The sequence below is a fragment of the Schistosoma mansoni genome, chromosome 2, assembly GCF_000237925.1.
Source record: "Schistosoma mansoni strain Puerto Rico chromosome 2, complete genome".
NCBI classification, from domain to species: domain Eukaryota; kingdom Metazoa; phylum Platyhelminthes; class Trematoda; order Strigeidida; family Schistosomatidae; genus Schistosoma; species Schistosoma mansoni.
This window is the reverse complement of record NC_031496.1, coordinates 12,699,459-12,725,456: the sequence shown is the minus strand read 5'-3', so window position 1 is coordinate 12,725,456 and position 25,998 is coordinate 12,699,459. Positions and strand designations below refer to the sequence as shown.

Sequence of the window (25,998 nt, the reverse complement as noted above, 5' to 3'; positions counted from 1 at the left end):
CTAACTGAATCTTTAAGCACCTGTAGTATGAATCTTACTGACTTGTCACATTACTCGAGATTTTTTTTATAGTCACGTTTGAATCCTATATCTGTTCCGGAAGTAGAACGTGCACTTATAATGTAGTACTAGAGTTTTCACTTTATGAGATTTAGATGCTGAAAACTCCAACATCCACTCGCCTAGTGTTTTCAAGATGCCTGGAATGGTATTTTGTCAACTAATTTCGCAATTAATGGTTGTAGAACAGGAAGAACTAATTGGAACTAGTGAGAACAGAATAAAATAAATGCTTAGGTTTAATGTAGTTTTTAATAGTTAGTTACATCGTGTGAATATGATCAGATTTCCTCTACTTTTTATACTATGCAGGTGGTATATATATATATATATATAGCTATTCACCAAGCAAAATCCCTTGAAAAAGTTTCTGTTGTGAATGTAACACCATGAGCACTGAAGGATTGTTTTACCTTTTCAGTAGTTACCATCTCATATATTCCACCACTCTCCCACCCTATTAAGCTCCACTGTTATTTTTAACAATTAAACTCGTGGTATTATTGAAGAATCTGTTGACTACCTTTTACTGATCAATTCTAAACATCGTAATTAGCTTCCACTTAAATCCCTAGGTTAAAAGTTGAAACGATTCTGTAACAGTAGCGTGGTTTAGTTTCGTACACTATGATCTCAATAGAGATATCACTCTAAAGTGAGCTTATTAAAGGTTTATCGATTTTTTACCAAGTTTAGTAGTATAAATAAGTATACTTTCTGCTCTCACCAACACCATACTAGGTTTGCCGTTTTGTGCTTTCTTTGAGGCTTCCTCACTTATTAGAATAATGCATTCCTTGGCTTAATATTTGTAACCTATGCACACTATTTGTTGAACCGATTCACTGATAAGTCTTGTATGGTATCTTCCCGTACAAACTATATATATATATATATATATATATATCGAGTCTTGTTAAGTATCCTGCCAAATCCATAGATTCGATTTCAATAAGACAAATATTCTTTCATTATAAGCAACAAACACTGAAAAAATACTTTCAGAACCTATAACGTATACAGTATGTGTTACAATTATTCTTTCGTGACTGACCGAAATAATGTGCAATTTGATACAGTAACGTATAAGCTCAAGCTGCCGCATACTCCATTGTTACAATAAAAGTATCAAATTAAGCTGAAGTGTACCATAAAAATTAAGACCTGAAAATTCAGTGTGATGTAGAATAGTGTGAACTCTAATTTCTACCTGAAGGGTTCTCTAACACTTATTTATTATTTTTTGCATGCTTTTTACTCATGTTATCATAGTCTTTTCTTACAAGTACTGTTATTTCTTTAGTTTACGTTCATATTTTGATGATTGATTATTTGTTGCCCTCTCTTTTCTTTTCCTTACAGGTCTAGTCGTAAAATAATCTTATCTCAGGGATTTGTAGTGTGATTTTTATTTTTATTTCAACACTTCATGTTCATGACTTAAATACTGCATGAAAGAATTGTTGATCCATATTTTTCTTTCCTTTCTACAATCAATTAACATGCTCAATGAGATTTCTGACCATACTTTATATTTTTAATCAAATCATCCTCGTCAAGTTATCAATTGTTAAAGTGCGAGAAAAATGTTTACTACATCTTCAACTAATTCTGATACAACAACACCACCCTCTTCAGTGAAATTATTATCTGTCGACGAACATGCTCAAACAATACAATTTAATACTAATCAAAATACTAATAATCTTATAAGTGATTCTTTATGCATCGATTCATCTGAACGTAGAACTCAGGAACTTTTAAATAGCATACATCATAACAGTCCAATTAGTAATAACAATAATAGCAATTGTATACTAAATTTAAACAGTAAGGCTACCTCATTTCCTTCAAGTATAACAGATCTTTCATTATCATCATCATCATCGTCCCTTTTTCATTGTGAAAATTGTCCTATATGTGGAGATAAGGTATCTGGTTATCACTATGGTCTTCCTACATGTGAATCTTGTAAAGGTAAATAGTATACTTCCTAATAAATTTTTGATTTTCCCTCTTTTTCTATAAAATTAAGGATTTTTTAAACGTACTGTGCAAAACAAGAAAGAATATCATTGTAATGAACAAGGAAATTGTGTTGTTGATAGATTACATCGGAAAAGATGTGCTTATTGCCGATTTCAGAAGTGCTTAATTGTTGGTATGAGAGTAGAAGGTGAGTCTTCGTTGTGTTTTGTTTCAGGTTGGTTGTTCATTTGGTCAATTTACCTTCATCGTTTGCTTTTCAGTTATGCAACGTACTTTAATTTATGCATTCATGGTGTCTGATCAATGTGGGATTGTAGTCGAAGCTTAAAAAAGGACTAAAATCGTTTAAAGTTGATTAAATGTAACATCAATTTATAGAGTTGTCTATATCTTTTAATTATTATGCGTACCTGTGGACTCGGTAGTTTGATCCACAGGATGTCAGAAACTAGTATCTAAAAAGTCTCAGTAATACGGGTTGTAATTGGTTCAGTTCACTAATCACTCACAGGTATATGTACTCGTGTTCTTATTGTCTGTTGATACTGCTCAATTGCTAAAGTCGAATTACGGTGGGGAATCGAAGATCAATAAGTATATTAGACCAGGTTTTACTTTTTTAATCATGACAGCAGTGTTGGTTAAAACGAGAGGTACCCTTAATATATTGTAGACCCACCACAATCAATGGAAGATTCATTTGTTAGTTAGTTAGGTTGATCTGCTACACACTGTAAGTATCATCAAGTTTTTGGTAGCATAAGAAGTTGTTGGCTATCCCGATTTCAGTCTCGTTGGTTCTTATGGAGTTAACTTATGTAAATATATGTCTAATGCCGTAATGAAATCTAGATCTTAGATGTGTCATTGGATTTTGTTTTACCGTTCCACTCTTTTATGTATTAGTCTACAAAATTCACTATACAATCCAGTAATAATATATCTATTGATTTGCTCTTTTGTTTGCCTAATCTGGGTTATTGCTTGAAAGTGAACCTTGTTTTAGATTCAGTATGCTAAGATATGTGAAGTCCGAGTCAAAATTCTATGTTTTAGTTTGGTCTGTTGACAGTAAAGCTAGTTTTATTACACACATACATGCAAGAGTTTTCTAATTGTCTGTTTTTATTACAGTTTACTCATGTTTTGGTGCGAACCATGTTTACTAATTCCGTTTACTGTGGTATCCGGAAAAAAGTGTATTACACAAGTAGTAAAAGCTCATGTAGACTGTTTTTTGTATTTAGTAAATAAAACTCAATTTGTTTTTACCAACTTGGAACTATATATTATATATATATATATATATATATATATATAACTGTAGTCTAAAATTTAAAAAAACCCGTGATTATGCTCCCGTTTTATAGGGCGTAAACACCATCTATTTGTAAAATAGATAGATAAATGTGCAAGATACCGTTATTTATAACTTTCATGGTCTTTTTTTATTTCATTCCTTGTGTTCTCCATTCTGATGATCCTAATTTTGTACTACTTATTCGACAATGGATTATGTACTTAAATCGAGTAAAGCTATATTTATGTGTATAACCTTATTATTCAATGTCACATGCTTGATTGCAGTGGAGGATTTCGGGCTCAAATGTATAATATTGCAGAAATATCCCGTTTTATGCCAATCTCATCTACTGATATTTCAAATATTTTACTTTTAAAAATGTCTTTCAATAGTGATTAGTTAGCATTCATCACCCACAAATGTTTTGACCAGTTTTTCTTCTATGACGTGTCTTTTCATCGTTTAATATATTTGATACATGAATTCCAGTACGATTGCTTCCTGATTTTTTCTAAAAAACGTACGACGAAGAAAGTACACCGATCACCACGGTGGTCTCATTTGAATTTACTAGTATTTATCTTTGCGATAGGTTACAGACATTTTATTAAAGCCCTTAAATACATTAGAGGGTTAACATAAATAATCGGTTGGTCGTAAGCAATAAAAAAACGATATAGATTTTTGTAACACTTACGTAGTTGGAAAATAGTTAACCCAGAAATTCAAACAACCTTTCCTATCCTTCTGCCTTAATTGTTAAGATTTTTCATGAGTATACATAGGTGTGATTCCCCAAACCCAAAGTAATTACGAATGTTCATTTATGAGTACAAACATCAAGCTCCTATCTAAATTTCTTTCAAACAATGCCATGCAGATGCTTACAGACTATCTGATTGGAGTCCACGCGATTATCTTCACCAGTAGTTAGAAACGTTGGTTGACATAGGTCACAATCGATCGTAATGATGGAGATGTATCCACTCTTTGCTTTCCACTAGATTCTGAATCCCTAAATCTCATACACTTTCCTTCTTCCTATACTTGGTATACTTGATGCTGTTACTAATTCTACTACTCTGGAGTTTTTCTCCTAACGATTTTACCTCGCTGTGCTGATGTGGTGTGGAAACTTGGGTCGATTTCCATTTGCCAGATTCTGCGTCACATGTGGTTGGCTCTTCCACGCAACAATACTTTTTCAAGTTTCAGAGTTTATGGATTGTAACTAGCACATATCGTTCTACCTGGAGCTTGTCAGTTATGTATACCTGGGTCCCAGTATTGACTGAGATTCGTACCCCATATTATTCAATTTAATAGCCAACGCATTATCCACTGAGGTACGGAGTCTAAACAGACATTAACATATTCAATAGATATAATATCTAATTGTTAGGATTCGTATTACTGCGTTGCCGCTATTTGCGACTGAATTTTGACCAGTCTTTGTTGGAATATGTACATCTTAAGCGGATCAGTTTGATATCCTCATTTTGTAACGAGTTTCAGAATATATGTCGTGTTTTCTTTTTAAATGAATGTATACCTTTTGCAATCGAAAAAAACTTTTTTTTCAGTTGATATTAGAATCACACCATGGCATATTGGTTTACTTGCTCTTCCTATACAAATAAATAAAAACCGATTAACTCCGTGTAAATTGGCTGAGATAAGTGGTAGGGAAGTTGTAAATAAATTAGGTCATATTTATGAATGCGTACAAATATGATCAGATACATACTCATTCACGTCCAGGATCAAAACAAATTAGAGTGAATTTTCAAATCGATCAATTAATCATCTGTACACTATAATGGTAGTAGTTCCTGTTTTAGTCAAGTGACAATGTGGAAAGCATTTGTGTATATTTTTTAAAAAAACAGGGAAGTCATGATACTATGGGTGACGAAACGAAAATAGATGAACTTGTATAATGAACGAGTTATATATATATGAGTAGACAGACAATTTTTCATCCCTTATGAATTTTGTTCATCAACGTTTCTCTCATTTATCCACGTACAAATAAAAAAATTATTCACGCTGATTAATGAAAAAATGATTTCATCTAGACGTATATGTCTACATAAATAGGTGAAACATTATGCAACCAATTGGTATAATATACCTTCAAATTCAGTATATTCCATTTCTTCCTGTAGTAATTAGTTTTAATCTATGTGCTAACACATCATTAATACTATCTTCCTCATAATGTTATACCCTAACAATGTTTATAAATCTTTACAATCTTCTATTCTCAATACTGACGAGAATGAGAATGATGATGATGAAAACAGTAAATTTCATCATAGATCAGTAGAAAAATTCGTATGTCTGGATAGTAATCATAATGATACTGATAAATGTAAAACTTTGTGGAATTCTAATCATTGTGAGAATCATGTAATATTTTACGATGAAAATAATAATCAACACGAATTATTTGATAATATTTCTCATCTACAGAATCAATCTAATGCTGTATCATTTAATTCATTATCACCTAGTTATTTAGTCCCATTATTTTCTTCACATTTTGTTTATAGTAATCACACTAATCTTATTGACAATGTTCATTGTACTGTTGTTGTTGCTACTACCTATACTACTAACATCATTACTAATTGTACCTGTAATCACCCCTATTCTAATTCTTCTTTTAATTTTGTAGCGGTTCGTGAAGATAGAATGAGAGGTGGACGTAGTCGACGTGGACGTTCATCCTACTGTGTTGTAACAACACCTAATTCAAGCAATAGTAATAATAACAGTAATTCTAAAATGGATCATGTAAAACATTTACTTTCATCTAACTCCTCTGTGATGTATTCAAAATCTGTTGACAGTGAACTATACAGTAGTATTACTCCTCCTCCACTTTCTCATACTTCTACTTCTACTATCAATGTTAACAATACTCATCCTTCAAACAGTGGCATTGACACTTCTAATAATATTACAACATCAGTTCCATATGATAAAGACTACTGTATCAGACGGTCACCAATAATTGTCCCATCGTTATGCACAGTGAGTAAAACGATATGTGAAGAAAACTTGGCCCCATGTTCTTTATCCTTAACGTATTCAATTCCACAAGTTACAACAACATGTACTGAGACAGTGACAGTATCACCGAGCCATTCATCTTTGTTGTACGAATCTGGCCTATTTAACCCAAATTAGTGAGTTTTTATCGTTTAAGTAATGATTTATATAGCTGGTTATTTAGTTGCTACAATAATAAAATTTGCTTTTTTTTAATGCAACCTCTGTTAATAAATTTCACGTTGATCAAGTAGAAGCGTTTTCATCATTCAACAATGTTGTTCATCATCTTGGTACTTTTATCTTGTCACACTAATGTGGTAAGGCCACTTTGTCTATCGTACATTTGTCCCAGGCTCTACGTAAATCATGACTGACTTGACGCTGTTGTGTTCTCTGAAATAAATGATTTGATTGAGGAGCTTTCACTGTCTTTTTGGACAACATCATCAGCAACTAATTCATGAAAAAGGCAATAACGAGGTGGTCTAAACTAACAATATAAACTCGGAAATCAGATCAACTAGCTCAGAGAACATAACACTGCCAAAATGACCTACTTTGAGCTGCAAATTTACATAATTTCAATCTTCGTCCACAAATTCAAAACGACTATACCGTTAAATATTTATTACTCTCAATAAATCGTTTAACTTCATTGAAATTATGAACCAATCTAAGTTTGACCACCATTAAAAAAGATGTAAGTACTGGAAGGCCATTTCATTGTAGTATGGGACTCATATTTGCTAAACGTTCCTACATAGAAACAGGATTATAAGATGTGTGAACGGTACTGGTGAATAAGATTACATTTAACAGTATTGATAAGTGATTGTGGTGACATAGTACATATCGGCTACAACGTAGGACCAGACACACATATGCATCGGTCCAAGTTGCCAAACCTCGTTAGCACAACAAGATGAACACCGAATTCATAAAAGTAGCTAATTTAGTGGTGGCAATATATAAAAGAAAGGTTGTATATAAGGAAGAAAGACAGATATGAAGCAATTTTAATCTCAAGATTTAAGGGAAGATAAAGAGTGTATACACCTACGCCATTGTGATCGATTCTGAGCCATGTCACACAGTCTCCAACCATTGGTTACGGTAGCCACACGGACCCCAACCAAGTAGTCTGCATCTGTCAACCATGGATGAAATTCAACTATCTCCACAACCACATACTGAAAATATCTCTTAATTATTGTGTTTAGTTTTATGTATCACAGTCTTAGATATTAGTTAACCAGATATATTTGTAAATTAAGGAAAACTCATGCTTCCTTTGGAATTCAGTCAGAAGTGTGTTGCAGTTTTTATTCATTTACAACGTGAAAAAATCTTGGTATAACAGAGCACCAGAAAAATCATTCAAACAAGTTGGAATGTGATAACATTATAAAGACAAAAGAGAGAAAATTCGTATAATCAATCATTAATAAATAATAGTATTTAGTCGGTGATACGGTTCAATTAAAAATACAACCGAGTCGAATTTCTTTTAGTTGAGAAGCTTGATATCTTATGTAGAATGTAGATCAAGATTCCCACTGGCTTTTGTTTTGAGTCGTTTATGATAAAGCCTTAAACTACAGAATTTCATAATATCTAGGATCCTACCCAGAAAGTCGCGATGGACCAATATCTGTTAGTCCTATACCGTTATCTTTGATTCCACACTTCCCCATTGTAATTTTACCACCTCTCTACCGTTTCCACTCAGTCCTGGTGTCGGTAAATAGAGTACGCAGCGTTAAAGCCACTTGGATAACATTTATAAAACATGTATGGGTCTACTAAAAAACTTAAATCCAAGATTCTCAAACAATCGTTTGCTAAATTCCAACCTATTTTTAGTGTTGATACAATAAGATTCTTAGAAATATGTGTTGCATTCGATTTACTGTTCAACTTCTATAACACTAATGTTTCCTCTCTTTACTACTAAAAATATACACCAAACTTAATTTGAAAATCCACTTTAGAAAAGAGTCCCAATTTCTTTCTTTTTCGTTTCTAATAAACAATTATGTTTGTATAAATTTCATTGTTAGAGTTAATTGCGATATTCCACTCTAGTTTATGGTTTTTCATCTGTTAAATTATCGATCATTTTCTTTATAATTTATCACCAATACTTATACATTGGAAATACAACAAAGTTATTATGTCATGCTTGAACTTTTCTACATGCAACATGCATAAAAATTGACTAGATTAATGATTAGAAATAAATGAAAAGAGATTTCATGTTCGTTTGTGTTTACAATTGAATTTTAATTAGCTTATATGACAAAATCATTGTGTAAGTTAGATAAAGTACATATGCTATGTTATTGTATGTATTCTACACATTTAAGCTAACTCCTAACGATACTTATTTAGAGTTGTAGCTTCGATTAGAGTGCATTGAAGGAAAACTATGATTAGTTCGGTTTTTTTACTAAAACATTTTTCATCTATTAAACAATTATCTTTATAAATGTTTGCTTAATAATTTTCTTATTGAAATCATGAATCAATCAATGTTAGACCACCATTGAAAACCTGGAAGCACTGGACAACTGTTTCGTGCTAATGTGGAACTCTTCAGACATACGGGATCATGGATGCACACTATTTAGAAGTCACGTACTAGCACAAAACAGCTGTCCAATGCTTCCAGGTTTTCAATGGTGGCCTAACATTGATCAGTTCACGATCTCAAAAAAAGATTCAACAATCTCCACAACCCTATACTGATAATAATTTTCTTAATCGCTAATTACTTCACAGTTTCTATTTTTTCAATTGTATTTTGCAAAAAAGAAAACCTACTTCTTAATTGGATGACTTTCTTTTTAAGTTTTATAGGATGACAGTTTCTCAAAGGAATAAAGGTATTGACTTATTCTATTTCATTCTATTATAATACAGTATAATTTTGGTGTTAATGATAATTGAACAGTCATATAGTTGACTAATGGTGTCTTTTTTGTACATCTAACACATCCATTTAGAAAAAAATTTTTTTCTCTCTCACATCTTGTCTATAGTTATTTTTATCAAGATATTCAGTAAATAGAAATTTAATCTAATATTTATATCATACTGTATTAATTGAAAATTGTTTTTCTTTTTCCCTTAAATTAACTTTTAAATAACAATTAATTTTGGTGATCAAATCAGAACGATTGATTCTCACTAATTCACTTATCAACTATATCCTTAGAAAGATTTCATTTTTGAAAGTAAAATTTATATTACTACTAACTACTTACTATCATTCTAGTTAATAATTTTAAAACTGATTTAATACTTTATCATAATCAAGGACAGTAATGAATTGAGTACACAAACAAAAAAACTATGATAAATTCATTGATATTTCATTAACTTCTCATTAGTTGCTTACACTTACTAGATATAGAAAGTCAAAAATGTAGTTTAACATACCGTATAACAATGAATTTGGTCAAAAGTTAATATAAACACGTATTGATATAGTGTAACAAAAATTATAATCATTTAATTAATATTAAAACGATTGAACAAGTTATTACAAATATATATCATATGCAAAAAATGGAGAAATCTGAATTATCGATTAGAATAGAAACAATAGATCATGGAGTTTGGATTAAATGATTATTATACTATTCAAAAAAAAATAAGTTCTGGTTAGTAACAAATAAGTATAATATACGTTATGATTTAAGCTAAGTTGGTTATAAAATAAGATTAGAAAATTATAGAAGAATTACAACTAGATAAAAATTAAAAGATAATGTGGTGTCGAATGTGAGTTATGTTACTCAGGGCTAAGAAAGGTTGACAACTGCTTTCATTCGAATACATATTCCATAGCATTTTCTAAATGTTATTGTTTTTGATTTGTTAGAATTTATATCAAGAGAGTGAGTTGTAAAATGCTCCATAGTAAGCTAAATGTTTCTGTTTGTCTTCTCGAAAAGTTGTAGTAGATTCAATCACATCGAAATCCTATTAATAATCAATGGGCGATATCAGATAAAAATTATGCACTATACGTCTAGTTGACTGAAATTAAAAATATGAATCATTTAATTTAGATCCAGGAGCTGAAAGGTATTGTGCTGTTGTGATACACCTGTAGATCCTGAGCTCGAACTAGTACGGAGAAAATAAACCTATTAATTGCTTCTTGGTTTACAATAGTCTTTCAGTTGATGTCTTTTCGTGGTAGGAGTTTCCTTTATGTGTTGATTTGTATGTGAAGCTCATATTCAGTGACATAGTTTACATTAGAACATTAGTTCAAAGCCACTTTACTTAATTCAATTAGATGGACTAGATGATACTGTGGAAAGCTGCCTGATATGTGTAACTCGTAATTACATTGTTGATAAACTTCTAAACTTGAGACATAAAAGCTGACATTATTTTAAATCATTACACGTTATTTTTCGTTTTGATATATTCAAATCAATATGTAGAAAGAACATTTTTTGAAATTTTAATTTTAGATTATTAATCTGATAAAACAGTAAGTAGTCAGGGCGACAAATAAACAATGATTACATAAGACTTAATTTTATATCGTATGGTTCTAAATTGTTATAACTCTCAAAAAATATTGTGAAGATAAATCCAATAGTTGAGATGCAAAATTGCTGATAACTGTAGCAATATAAAAAAACATACAAATTCACTCATTCACCATGTACTTGGATATGAGCCACACTGTGTAAGGGTCACTGACACTACCCAGTTACCCTAGACGAAGTAGATAAAGCGAGGTTCAAACCTGAGACCTAGTGGCCGGATTCTGGACACTTTAAGCCACTGTTCCAATACTGTAGCAGTAGTACTAGTAAAAAACTAGAAAAATGAAGACGAAATGGCTTTGCATGGTTAATAAAAATATGTGCAGAATAATAAAATATTTTTGTTTTTTTAACTCCATGAACCAAGTGATCTATGTTTTTATGCCTTTGTAATCGCTTTTGTTTCGTATAAACCGAATTGACCTAGCGTTCATATGTTGAGACTGTATATCATTGACCAATAATTGAACTTTGGAATGATATAGATTCACGAAGCACATAATGCGATTCATATTTGCTAAACGTTCCTATATATAGAAACAGGATTATAAGATGTGTGAACGGTACTGGCGAATAAGATTGCGTTTAATAGTATTGATAAGTGATTGTGGTGACATAGTACTATTTCCTTGATATGATAGTCATATATATATGTATATATATTCATATGGGGTTTGTGAATATTGTTGAATTTTATTGAAATGAACTAATCTCAGTTAGACCACCATTGCAAACCTGAAAGCACTGAACGACTGTTCCATGGTAATATGGGACTTTTCAATAGTGTGCATTCACAACCTCACTACTTAGAATCAAACCTGGTACCGTTGGTCTTGCAAACAAACATTTTTTTATGACCTTAATATATATGTCTATTCGGTTTAGTGAATACTGTCAGTGTTACACGTATTATTTGCAGTTCCGATAACCTGTCTACTCATGGTTGTTTTCTGTTTCTCTCTAACCTTTGGGCTAATTTCATGAAATAAAATCTTATAACTGGTCAGCTAACTACGTCCATTAAACCATAGTAAACATCAACACAAACATGGACAATCACTCTGATTAAGATACATCCAGTTATCAACTTCTTAATAGCACTTAGCATAATTCATAAATTTGAATGTCAAATACTATTCAGAATACTATCATATTTGGTCCTTTGAACAAGTATTCATTGCTCCAACTGAGGTGATCATCATTTGGGTCCGATAAATTAGCACTAAAAATATAATCATTCTTATTAACAGATGAAGTTACTTCATGTGGTTTGTTGTCATAATTAATTAAACCAAATATCCTATTGATTAAATTATTCAATTTTAGCCTACTGGATTTTTAAAACTTTTTTTTCGCTTATTGAAGCTCCAACATTCTGTTATTATCATTTAACCTTCACATAATAGGCGTGTCTTTTATTGTATTACACATATATGTATTGTTGCTAAGTGACGTTTTGTATGTGGTCATTTATATTTGTTCTCATGTGAGCAAACCGGTCGAACAAAAAAGTTTAACACATATCTCTCTATATTGTTTAGAGATGAACTGAAATTTGGTGTCCTCTCAGCCTCCTGCTCTCTTTTTTTCATATTGGGTTCATGGGAAAAATTCATTCCTTCAAATAGAGGAAGAAAAATGGACAACTATGGTCCTAACATATATAGTTGTCATTCGGATTTGTCACATTTTGTACCAGCACAACTAACTAGGGGAAATGACAAGAAATGAAAATAATATCAGCCATAGCTGAAAGGTAATAGGTAAAATCAGAATAACAGGCGAAGTCGGAAAACCGAACGTACGTAGTAGTACGGTAAACAAAGCCAAGGTTAAAAGTACCTGTTGAACCATCTCACTTAAAACTTGCAACTATTGATTATGACCATAGTGCTCATCACAACCAGAAGATTTAAATCTCTTGCGACATTTTTGACCAGCTTTACTTGGTCATAGACGTCTTGAAAGCAGTACTCGCGTATAGTAAGAATATTGAGTGAATAATTCTATCTTTATAATAGCTCTAAACTGTTTTATTAATTAAATATATTTGATTGCGTCACTTGTCATTACTTATGATCCTTTCCCTTCAGACTTTCTCCCTCTATTAGTTTCCTTCCCACCATGTTTAATACAATCCAGTATCAGTTTTCAAGTGTCTATCATCAAAATAGAAGCCACGAAAATTTCCGTACCATCAAGTTTTTTCTGACAGTTTTCTAACTCGCTTCATCTGAGCTTTAAAAAGTGATTCAGTTGAGATCTGTGTGTTCGTTAAAAAGTAGATCCACACAAGTGATTAAGCCCAACTATTTTCGAGTCACTGTCCTGATAAAGGGACGATTCCTTTATCAAACATCAAGCACAGCTTGTTGGTCAACAGGTGAGAAAGTGCCCTTTATTATTCCTAAAACTGATTCTCTCCAGAAATCAGTAACGATGCTATCAATTATAACTTTTGGGTGTTTATCAATTTGAAATTTTTAACTTATCAGTCGGATGACATTCCGCTTAGTCTAACACATGACCTTGAGCATTAAAGTCATCCTCTATAATGATTGTACTTGTCTGTCTATTCTTTTGTAAGAGACTAGAAAGCTTTCATTAAAATAAATATTTGATTTAGACATTCCTCTAGTCAGGAGGAGCATAGAGTACGCTATTCAGTCAGTCAACTTAAACCCGATTAGCAATAACTTTTTCGGCTCTCATTACCTAACACTTGGCCGTCAGAAAATAGCAAAACTGCATCTCGGTAGTATGACTATCTTGGTATTTACTGCATAGAAACGATCATTAATGAACGACTGACAGTAAAACGACTATGGTTTATTTTCTTTAACCCCAACAATATGCTTGAAGGGTATGACTATAAATATTACAAAATAGCGATCGACTCAAGTATTATGGAAATAAGTACTGAGTAAGTTTAGCCGCTCACTTTTTCCACACATGTACATAAAAATTTTGGCATTCTAAGCTATGAATTATCTCTGGCTGTAACTGCGTTTGGATTTGAAGTTAAACTGGTGATAACACGATTACTAGAGTTAATTTTTGTTAAGAAGGTAATCACTGCACAAATTATTGACTTTTATATCCATCTTAAAACATTGATAAACGATTGTAAAGTTACCAATATTTATTGGGCGACAAGTTTAAGTAGTGCAAAAGGGGGAGGAGTTAGGAAAAATTGTTCATTAATGCGGGGCGGATGCAAACAATAAATTTAAACCACAGTTGTTTCATTTTTATTCTTAATAAACTGTAAACTTCTAGGCTTTATACTTTTCGTTATTCATGGTTCAGTTAGAAGTGAATTACTCGGTCACTTTGTGAATGGTTGTTGCTGATATAACCGAGATAATAATCCCCTCTTGATTGAATAAATAATTAAAAGTACAACATAAACAACCCAGATATATCTGACACAGTTTCAAGCTGATTGAGGTAAGGAATAGGAGATTAAACTGCAACATAGTACAATGCAATAATAAATTTATCAGAATAATCACTTAAAATACTCCCCATATATATCTGAAATACCATTATTTGTCTAACTATGTAAGATATCACCAGTTAATGAGAATCGACCTCAAGAACCAATACATAAGTTATCTTTTAAACTAGTTTTGTCCAGTGAATGTCTAACCTTTTTATTTGGTGATAAATTGGCTCAATTTCACAATAATCTTTACTATTATTATTATTATTATTATTATTATTATTATTATTATTATAAATATTCGACTTATTGTCACTTCATCGAAGTAAAGTAGAATATTTACATTACCTGGTGTTTTCTACCAAAACTGTAAAAACAAAGTAGTTTCTCTTATGCTTAGAGAAGCTTATGGTTAACCAAATATTCAGTAATAGTCTGCTCACAGCTAATCATCTGGTCTTCATATACTAATTTTTGTAGATTTCTTTAACACTTTGTATGTTCCATCAACATAGTTTTTATTGTAACTCTAGAAATAACGCTGGAAATATTAACCAACCAAACGTAGTGTATAACTGTTTATGTTAAAATTTTCTAATCATCTACGGCTTACATCGAAATTTGTAACTAATTTTTCCTCATACTTAAAAGGTTCTACTCATCAAGTGGATAACAGCATTAGATACACTTTTTCGGAATTATTTTTAAGGTTTAATATACTTAGTTCAGTTACAAATGGAATTAGTACTTGTCGATTTTTGTGAAAACTGTTTCTTCTTCAGGAAAACAGGTTTTTTCCAAAACTATAAAAAATAATACTGAAATATGTGTGTATTCTAACGATTCACATGATATTAGAGATGATAGTAGTATCTCTTTGTGTGTCGACCTCGTGATGTCAAATCAATAGATTGTAGTTTTTGTATATGACCTTAGAAGTGATATGTTTGTATGCATGTTTGAGCGTGTAGAGGTATACATGATACGTGCATAACTCATCCCTATATGTATGTAGACCATTTTTCGACCATGTATAATTGTCACATATATGTTTTAAGGTTGTTACTGACACTTAACATATGTCATTTTGATATAACTTACTTCTTTAGTAAGTTATCACAAGCTATTGACTTTAGAATTAATGTTTAGTTAATTAAGACATTAGGTTGTGTTGATAATACTTAGGTTCAAATTAGGAATCTCTCAGGTTTCTGTACTCAACTGTAAATGATGGTCAACCGTGTTTTCAGACCGAGTCAACAAGAGTTACGCTGAAAACTTGTGACCTAATGGTTGCAATCGGAACACTAAACAATGGATTGCAATTCAATGTACCAGAAACTAGATTTGAAATTAATGTGTATCGAATTTCGTACGAGATCAATCAGTTGTAATGTTATAGTAGCAGTACACCCTCAAACATCTTAATTTTTTCCTTCCAACTGTTCGCGTGTGTATTAATACCACAGACTTCAAGTTTGCAGTCTCTGTTCCAAATCTTTTTATGTTAACATCTGAAGTGTTTGTGAATCATTGGTCTAAGTGATTGCACTGTAAAATAAATCCATAGAATTTTCTAATCACTATAAAACTGGTTACAACAGAGTCACTGCTCAATATACATGATCAACAGTAACATATTCCATGACCTCCATCATAAAATAAATATTTCTTAAGTAGTACATGTACGAGTTAGTGCAGTGGTTTCTAACCCATTTTGGATTATCACCATTTGTAAACTATTGACTCAACGTCTACCGAGATAATTGGTTATCACTTTTTCAGTTGTGGTTTCAATACACATTTAGTCTGGGAACATCTATTTAATCAAAAACCATTTATGTATATGTTTTCATCAGACTATATCCTTTAGTAAACAAATGTATTACTTGCTTACTTACACCTGTTACCCCTCATGTAGTAGCATAAGTCTCTCACCAGCATTCTCCATCCAACAAAAAATGTATACTTTATTGTAAATTCTCAAGTTTTGTACTTGATGTTCAGTATCGCGTGTCACTTCCTTAAAAAATGTAGCTTTATTTTTGTTGAACAGATTAAATCAATCGTAGTTAACTTCATACTTTTTAAATGTGCCTGAGAAGCAGTCATGTCGACCATATTTGTTAGCATAACACTAATATAGTAATCTTAAATTCTTTGATTCAAACTGAGGGAGATTAAAATTGCCCTGAAAAGTCAATACTCTTCATACAGAATCTGACTCAACCAGTTAAATCTATTTTTAACAGTCCTAAATTACTAATTTTCAAACAGAAATTCACTATGCCCTTACTTAATTACTTGTAAGTAGTATATGTTTGAAGCATTTGATTATCATTATTTTTTAACTATAAATCAATAATAATCAATAATGCTTTCAAAATATTTGTGTACAAATAAAGTCTTTTTTGTGTTCAGCTGATATCCATAAAAGTGCAATCTATTTTGTTGAGAGGCTATGTAGTAGGAAGTAGTCGACAGGAAACAACCCAAGTTGTTTGTGTTCGAATCTTACGGGAAGTATCAGTTCCTGGATTTCAGGTATTCCTTGCCAGCGAGTGACAAATAATACGAAACCTAGATTCGGAATTTTTAATCGACTACCTCCAGCCAGCTAAAATCTTGACACTGTTCATTTGATGTTGAGTCACCTAGACAAGTGTCCACATTGTAGCTTGATCGATAGGATTCTATCATTACGAAAAGGATTAGACGTAAAGGACATTGATCACTATCTAATGATCAGTCAGTTACAAGTGCAATCCGCTTCTTGAAATATGAGCATATCTGCAAAGATATTCATAATGATGAACACATAAATATTGGTACAAAGAGGCACCAGATATATATGCACCACACAAATCAAATAAGATTTGTGTGAGGGCTGTGATACTGCTCGGGTGCCCAAACCAAAGCTGGATTTCAAATATTGACATTGAAAATATAAAGTTTTAAAAAGTGATGATTGTTCTGTTCTGGAAATAAAAACAATTCAAAGTGGAAATTTTCCTTCTTAAAAATATTAGACTTTATACAATTGAAGGAAATTTCAATTTCACTATCAATATTTGTTCTATTTTCTTTCTAATAATTATTGAGAATAAATATTCATCTCCTGATGCTATACTTTTATTCTAGTTCAGAAATACAATATTTCCGTAAAATTTTTGCCAGAATCATTCGAAGAAGGGATTTTTTTTAGATCATTATTATGAAATCTGTTAGATGGAATCTGGTTAGATGAAACTCCCATTATCGGTTTATGTTTATCTAACATAACTCAAATTTTTGTATAAATACAGATGTTTTTCATCATACTACCTTGTCATTTATCGTGAGCTACAAAAAACCTAGTGAATTTCCCGTGTCTGTTTGATTATTGTGAGGTCAAAAAATATACATGAGAGATGCCATGTACTTTTGTTCGTTGTTTTTTTTCTTGCGTTGTGTTTAATTTCAAATTATGTAACAGGATCAACACTTGACACTCCTTAAACAAATTTATTCACTTTGCAAACATTTATAGATAATCGTCTCGTTTATTGTAACATGTGGTAGTAATTTGTCAGTGGTATTGCATGGCTGCTTTAAATCGTGGTAGGTAAAGTTAGATCCGTACAAATAATTCAAACCACTGAGCTTCAGCCTAACTTGCTCTTCCGTGGCAGTGTCAGTACAAATAATCGTACCCTTCGTTTGTTATCATCCTAGTAGTTGATTGTAAAATGAATGAATTCCTCTAGGATTTCCATTGTCTAACCTGAATCGAGTGCTGTTAAGACATTGATGTAATTGCTTGTCCCTAATCTCAGTTCATTAGTTCAAATAGTTAATGACTCGGTAACTACTACAAAAAAATTACAAGTGCTACATTATTTCAATTGATTAGTGCACTGTAGTATAAGCTGTACGACGGCTAGATTAACTTGATTGAGTCTTGAGTGACCTACAAAACCCGTCTCTTCTAGTCACCCATATTTCAAGTCGTTTACAAACATCTTTAATTTTCAATTTGCGCACATCATTATACTTTAATAAATAGACTATTATATTGTTAGATCTATTATTTTTTGATATCCACTGATTTGGGATCTTGTGAGTACTTATTGGTTCGGTTGCACCGTGTCGTACCACATCATTGATTGATTAGGATATTATTCATCATTCTAACGACTTGAAAAGTCATGTTCATCATTACTAATTCTATAACTTTATCCTCTGTAACAAATAGCAACCAATAAATTAAAGAATGTCCTTTTTAGTTGAAACTCACTTTCGCAATAGTATATTTTTGTCACCAAGTTATTCATTTTTAAAGAAAAAACAGTTGTAGAAATATGCAAATTATGATTATTTTCTTTCTTTTAAATTAAACCCAAATATAGCATATTAAACAAGTAAATTGTGATGAAATGTTAGTCTTTTAAAAAAGAAATAAACCTAATGTTCAGTATTCTAATTTTCTTAGTACTGATGTTTGTGTGTACGGTCATCATCACCATCACTAATTTGTTTCAGTGATAAATCTTAATGAATTAAATTTTGCTAGATTGATCAACAACTGCTCACACTTTTTCTCTCCTAGTAATGTTACACCCTGTTGTTTTGGTTTTCCTCCTAAGATGGTTATTGTGCACAATTTTAGAAAGGTCGTTGTTGTTTGTTTGTTTAACTATTATTTTTTTAAAACTTCATACTAGTGTTCAATTTATTTGTTAATAAAGAAAACTAATAAAATTTATATTGTATTCCATTGTAAGGATTATTACTTCATTCGGTTTCCTTTTTTTCTCTGCACGTCTACGATATTAGTTGCGTGTTTTTTTTGAATGGAAGAAACTATTACTAGATGTACGTTAATTGTGTGTCGTATAATTAATACATTGAATGTACATAGAATGTGATTAGTTAAAAGATTCAGTTCACTTTTCATACCTTAACCCATACACATTTAGTGTGTGAATAAATTAATGTGCTATATATCACTCGTAGATAATTGATCTTAATGATGCAGGTTTGTTTTAAACAATAAAACTCATAAACATTATGAACATGACCGTTATTTATGTACAACTAGAGATGTTCGTTCTGTCTTGACATTCGAATAACGTTGTAAATCACAAAAAACTCAGTCAGTGAGGTTATGAATGTACAGGTGAAAACATATTATCTTAATTTTCCTTTTAATTTTTTGATGTAAAAGAATACGAACAGCTTGAACCGATTCACATATGTACCAGGTTTTACTTTGTGTATAACTGAATGTCTCATTGTGTCTTGATAAAAAATTGCTCATCGTGACATCGCATCATTTTCTCTGTAGATACTCTTGAGAAATTTATATCTCAGCATTTAAAATAATTCACCAAGATAATAACCATAATACTCCCTGTATATTAAGCTGTATTTTAATGGTTTGCGTAGCCGATTTTCGTAATTAAGCTCGCTGCTACGATTAATGAATAGATTTTACCACATTGATTTAATGAACGGGGTTGACTTTATCACAGAAACAATCAGTTCATTCTTTCTAGAATATTTTTTCTGCCATTCCGTAATATTGACATAATAAAAAACAGATTATATTACAACTCGAAAATTTGATTTTTTTTTTGGTAGATATGAGAGTAAATTTTAACTATTACCTACATTGAGATGTGATGACCATAATTTTTTCCCTCTAATTAACCAGTAGTCCACTGTTGACGTAGTATTCTTTTCCTTAGATGAAGGCATTAATACAGAATGCTTCGTAAAGTATATATATACCTTTCGTTTTCCCTTTTTTAGTTAATGATTAGGATCCAACAAACAATAACCTCCAAAATATCTTCATGTATAATAAATTAATTAGCTGTTAATGTAACACAGTAACTAAGTTAGACGTTTATATATTTGGTTTTAAGATAAACTTTTATTATAAGGACTAATTATGCTATCTGGTTGTGCAAACCATAATCATCGGAGTGGAGTGTTAATCTGCAACCTAATGTTTGAAATTCAAATTCACCTACCCTTAAACCATCGCTCTATGTGATTATCCTCAAAGGAAATTTTCTTACTTGCTATCTTGTCTAATGTAATTGAGTTTCAGTCAAACAGAAATTACAGTCTATGTTCAATAAATCTCATAAAATAACAAATGTTTTAATATAAATAGTCTGTAAACATTTGTAATCCAACTACCCCTGTAAGATCTATTGGGATCTTAATACTACGTATGCATCTAAAAAATGCCTTTCTGTCTTTTACTTTGAATCAGCAAACGGCTTCAATTTCCAACCATTCAGTAAGCTTCTGGTATAAGTAAATTAAATTCTATTAGTTTCTGTAAAGTATGTACATATGAATAATCATTTTCTTCAAACCTGTTGTTACTTTATTTATGTCCTATTTTATCTATATTACATGTACTGCACTTTGTCTTAGTTCACTTATAGCACTAAAATATTAGATATATAATGATTAATACGTTGTGTAATAATGGGATAAAATCCATTTTCACTATGTCTGATGATGTATTTCCTGTAAAACAAGATAAAACCCACTATTTCCTATGGTATATTGTCTTGGGTAAGGTTGTTTACTTCCCTCAAATTCTGTCTGACTTGTTATTCATTGTACTGTTGTTGTTTTTGTTAGGACTTACTACTTTATTTCTATGCTTCGTTCTGTTTATTTTTCTTATTTTAACCCAGCTATTGGCATCAGATTTTTAATATCTCTGTATTCTGACCTTAGTTTGTCTATTTGTTGCGTTCATCATAACATTTTTATGTTTGTATGTATTATATCTTCATCAATCATATCATCATTATAATGTTGTTTGCTAGACAAACTACTTTTTCGTAGGGATAATAGTTGTAATTCAAGTCTTTCTCTCCCTATATATATATATATCGTGCCATAACCATTCATGTCGTTTATTTGTGATTATTATCATATAACAATAGCAAATACTTTGTCGGGATTGTATCCTAACACTGCACTCTTCCTGTTGAATGTAATAAATAGGCTCAAGGTCATTGATTTCATCTAGGATACTCTCGATTTTTGAAACTTTGTCAATTTATATTGTTTTTTGTTTCATTCTAAATAGTAGTAGAATTTGTTCAGTGATCATACATGTAAATTATCAGTTCAATATTAATTAATTTGTCTACTTTTATTACGTAATTTAGTGAGGGAGGGAAACTGTACATGAATAATTGGAGTTACGTAACCTTGACCTACTACTTACTTGAAAATTTAGTTACGTATACTATCTAATACCAGATTGCCCATGTCAAATTAGGTGGGATTGGTTTAATCGGTTATTTAACAAGGTTAGAAGTTGATTATTCAAAAAAGATAAACTCATTAGGGAAGGTTGTACTGTTAGTTGATCCCCAAAAAATATAGTAGTCCTTGGAGAAACTGATAATGTAGATATTAATACGTATTCTAAACATATGTACACGGAATTCATATTGAACCATCAGCAATATATGCCAGTGAACAATTCTTTATTGCTTAGAAGGCAAATCGACGTAGTATACATTTCCTCATTTGTGTGTCCCTGGATTTTGCTGAAATTCAACTTAAGGACCCTACATTCCTGAGTTCATGGCATTCCTAATTCTTTAGACAATTTACCACTATTAGAGTTTCATCACTCGATGTAAAGCAACTTATATACCAGGTTTTTATGTGTTGCTATGATCTGCATTTCAACCTCATAATATCAGAAGTCTATTTCAATAATAATAATAATGATAATAATATGATTCATTTACCAAGTAAAGCCGAGTTCGAACTTGAAAACCAACTGTTTACCCACTAATTGAATGTATGCATTCTTACATAAATTGTAGTGCACAACTTACTTTGGTAAATATAAACTTATGTAATTAACATTCCATTTCTTTCGATTAACAAATGAATTTACCTTTTTTCTTATCCAAAAGTATACAACAAGTAACAACAGTGGTGATTCAGCATTGATCATAATAATTCAATACTTTTAGATGTGATTACTATTATTATTATTATTTATATGACCTTGTGTGTTTATTCGTCATTTTTTTATTCCTTGTAACTTCCCTTTGTTTTTCTGTCCTTCCTATTGGGTTTGTTATTCTGCATATCAATAAACAAAAAAATGTCAAGAAAATTTTATTTTCTTTAATCGATTTCATTATAAGCGGTTGATTACGATTATTGCCACTGGAGAAGATAATCTGTGGAGCTGGCCAAGTGAAAAAATATAGACACTTGGTGTTTTACACTAGGGATATTGACATTCTCCTACTGTTTGAACACTAACCTGTTTCCCATGTAAAATTATTGAATGGATGCTTCGTTATTTTTTTCCTAAGACCCGAAAGTTATGTAACTATTAACTATCAACTGATAAGATTAGTATGTGTTTATCATTCCATCTCCCGTACTGTTCACCATGGTTACGTGATATTTAGTGTGTAGTATAATATCTAGACTAGAAATTGCTTGGAGGTTTACTCATATACCAAAGTTCTGTAATTACTCTTGTATAACTATTGTTTAATTCTCATGTATAACAAGTTTATCCACATAGTCAAAAGGGACTTACTACATTCCTACTATGGGGGCTGTTTAATTACTCTCTGTGTTTGCTTTGTATGTAGTTGTCGACAATTAGTGGGAAGCCCTGAACTTAATAACATATTATGGTACATATTATATTGAGTCCCTTAAAATAGTGGCTATATTTTACGTTGACAGATCGAATCCAATCAGCACTCAGGGTTACACAGGCATAACATTGACTGTTTTTCAGTGGTAAATTAGTGTACGGTTTTTTGTCTTGTCTAGCTAAGTTGACCAAACATTGATATTAGTTGTTAGCAGGTGATTCTGAGTAGACTTCATATCACCTCCAAATTCTTGACTTTCATGAACTTGACCTCACACATGCAATTTGTCGTCGATTCTTCTTTTCCTCATCATTTAGTTTGAAATCATAACAGTCAGTGGTAGTAATCACAAGAATTTATGATTATCGTTTATCTATGTTCATACATATGAACTATGCAATTATGGAGATTAGTTACAAGGTCAGAATACAATAGTTTTCACATATCAGTATTCATTACACAACTTAATTATTCATGCCTGAAAAATTGATGACACCATTGTAATTTAATTCATAAGTACTTATAAATCCTAAATCATTTTAGAACAAATAATGATAAATCATGGACAACTTCGAATCATGGTGATTCGGTAGCCATGTACAGATCTAAGCTAATGATTTTACTCATCTGTTTAGAATTTAATAGAGTGCATTGGATTTCACACTAACAGTCGAATAGTTAATTGTTTTCATCATTGAACCATTGTTTTAATTCTAACCATAAAAGCATAAAGTTATTAAAGCTTGATCTACGAAATATTTAAACTAACCAGCAATAAAATGTTTATGAAAGTTGCACATTTTTCCTTAATGGTCCTATCACCGTATAATGTCAATTACAACCTAATCAGATTTAGACCTAGTGTAGTTTTTATAAACAATGATTTCATTTTTCAAGTTGAGTATCTCATTCTCTCGGTAGGGTATCTCACTAATGGACTGACAACATCAATCCCCTATTATTCATATATATACTTGTTTTCTTGACTAGGTAACGACTTTATTTGACAGCATCCAAAATAAGCCTTGTGATAGATTCCAATTAATAACCCTCCTTAACGATGTCAGTTCCTTATATATTCATTATAGATAATTTCCATTCAACTTAATTTATATATTCGAATTTCAATCTTTTCCTTATACACATATACGGTGCAGAAAACGCTGTTTCAGGTGTTTAAATCGATCGAATCAAACATATTGATCATAATTTTTTGAACGATTTTCATCACCTGCTAGCGTCATACGGAGAACTGTTAGAAATCAGGAATTATCAGGCGGATGTGTTGTCTCAGTTACAGTTTCCTAGCAATCTTTACTTACAATCCTATCAGAGATTGATTTGGGGACCCTCAAATCTTGTTGCAAGTCCATTAAAGTTTTTAGCATTTGGGTTTGGAGTTTAACATTGTTTGTTTGTAGCTCTAATCAATTCACTGAATCCCGTCTTTTGATATTTTTCAATAGAAATAGGAACCCATTGAAATAGAATAAATATAATATTGTTTCTTTTTCAGTCACTATCACTAGTATTGCTTTTATTCTCTTTCCTAATCCACACTCACATCAACAACTAGCTCTTTTCCGTATTATCGTATAAAAAGAACATTGTTTTAACACTCATTTCAGTCAACAATAAAAGCTATGAACCTAGAGTTTGAGGCTAAAGCATAGCATATTGTTTCCATTGTTTTCGAAATAAAGCACGGCTTTTGTTGATTCTTAAATATATATCAATATTTGTTTGTGTTCTCATGGCTCATATAAACTTGATTATAACTCACCTACTTTGACGAGTATGCTCTTTTCCAGAAAAAAAACAATTTCATTCCCTAGGTTGTCTTTTTTTATTATCAGAAGTCATACGCCATTGACTTTTTGTTTACCAGAGCAACGTAGTTTTATCAGTCAGTACATTAGATAATAAGGGAAATAGATTGTTTGTGGCTTTTGTCTACATGTATGTTTTTATGTTAATATCCGACTGATATTTCATTAGAATAATAGGAATATACATGTGAATGGGAGTGACGATATATATATTGTTGAGTCGGAGTTACAAACGGAAGTTGAGTTTCCATCGCTGTTGTTTATAGTAACTTTGGTTGATGCAGTGGTGTGCAGGCATTTTATTATACAAAGGATCTGATGTATGATAATATGTCACTACTCTATTTGTCAACCAGTTAGCTTCTTTGTTCGATAAATAAATATTGTGTATCTACTACAGGTTTATATGGAATGGATATAGAAACGCGTTTTACAATAGTATTCTCTTTTTTGATGTCGAAACAATAAATCTTAAGCATTTATTAAAAACGATAAAATCAGTTTGTCGATCAACTGAGATGTCTGCAACATGTATTTCTCATGCTTATTCCTATTTCTCAAAATATACTTTACATTTTCAGTCTTTTACTATCATTGATACTTTTATTATCTCGAATTGTTTGATAATCGTCTCACTGTATTGTTGTTCTGTGACAAATTAGGCCGATGCACATTTATTTGTGGCAGTTCCTACTTTAATTATATTTGACCAATCATTTAATTATGCCGTATTTACTTATATGTTGATTCAACTTAGATAAAACTTTGTTCTTGTTTGTAATTTCTTTGAAATTACAAGAAGTCAATACCAACAGATAAAATAACAAGCTTTTCCATAACTTACTTTTTCTCATAACTTAAGCTTATTTTGTAGCTTTCTTCATTGTTTTAGTGCTTTAAAGTTACCATTCGTAATTTGATAATTATACCACATATTAGATGAATTTTCGTCAGTGAAAATCTGAATAAAAGTCTTTAGTTTGAAACGTTTTAGCAGTGTACATTCATATCCCCTGTATATTAAACCGAGAATCAACAGGTCTCATGGTGAACACAATATCATCCTATCGTTAAGTTAGTACCC

At 31.3% G+C, this 25,998-nt stretch overlaps 1 protein-coding gene across 1 annotated transcript in view; it reads left to right on the top strand.

Annotated features, from left to right (window-relative positions):
- Positions 1-1,646: 1,646 nt before the first annotated feature.
- The window catches only part of Smp_130200 (putative steroidogenic factor 1 (stf-1) (sf-1) (adrenal 4 binding protein) (steroid hormone receptor ad4bp) (fushi tarazu factor homolog 1)), a gene marked incomplete at its 5' end in the record, with an annotated part of 48,417 nt that continues 24,065 nt past the window's right edge, over positions 1,647-25,998 (top strand). Inside the window, 3 exons of the mRNA XM_018795728.1 lie at positions 1,647-2,037; positions 2,096-2,236; positions 6,033-6,546. Of these exons, the coding sequence (XP_018650011.1) occupies positions 1,647-2,037; positions 2,096-2,236; positions 6,033-6,546 (1,046 nt within the window). The remainder of the gene's footprint in view (positions 2,038-2,095; positions 2,237-6,032; positions 6,547-25,998) is intronic.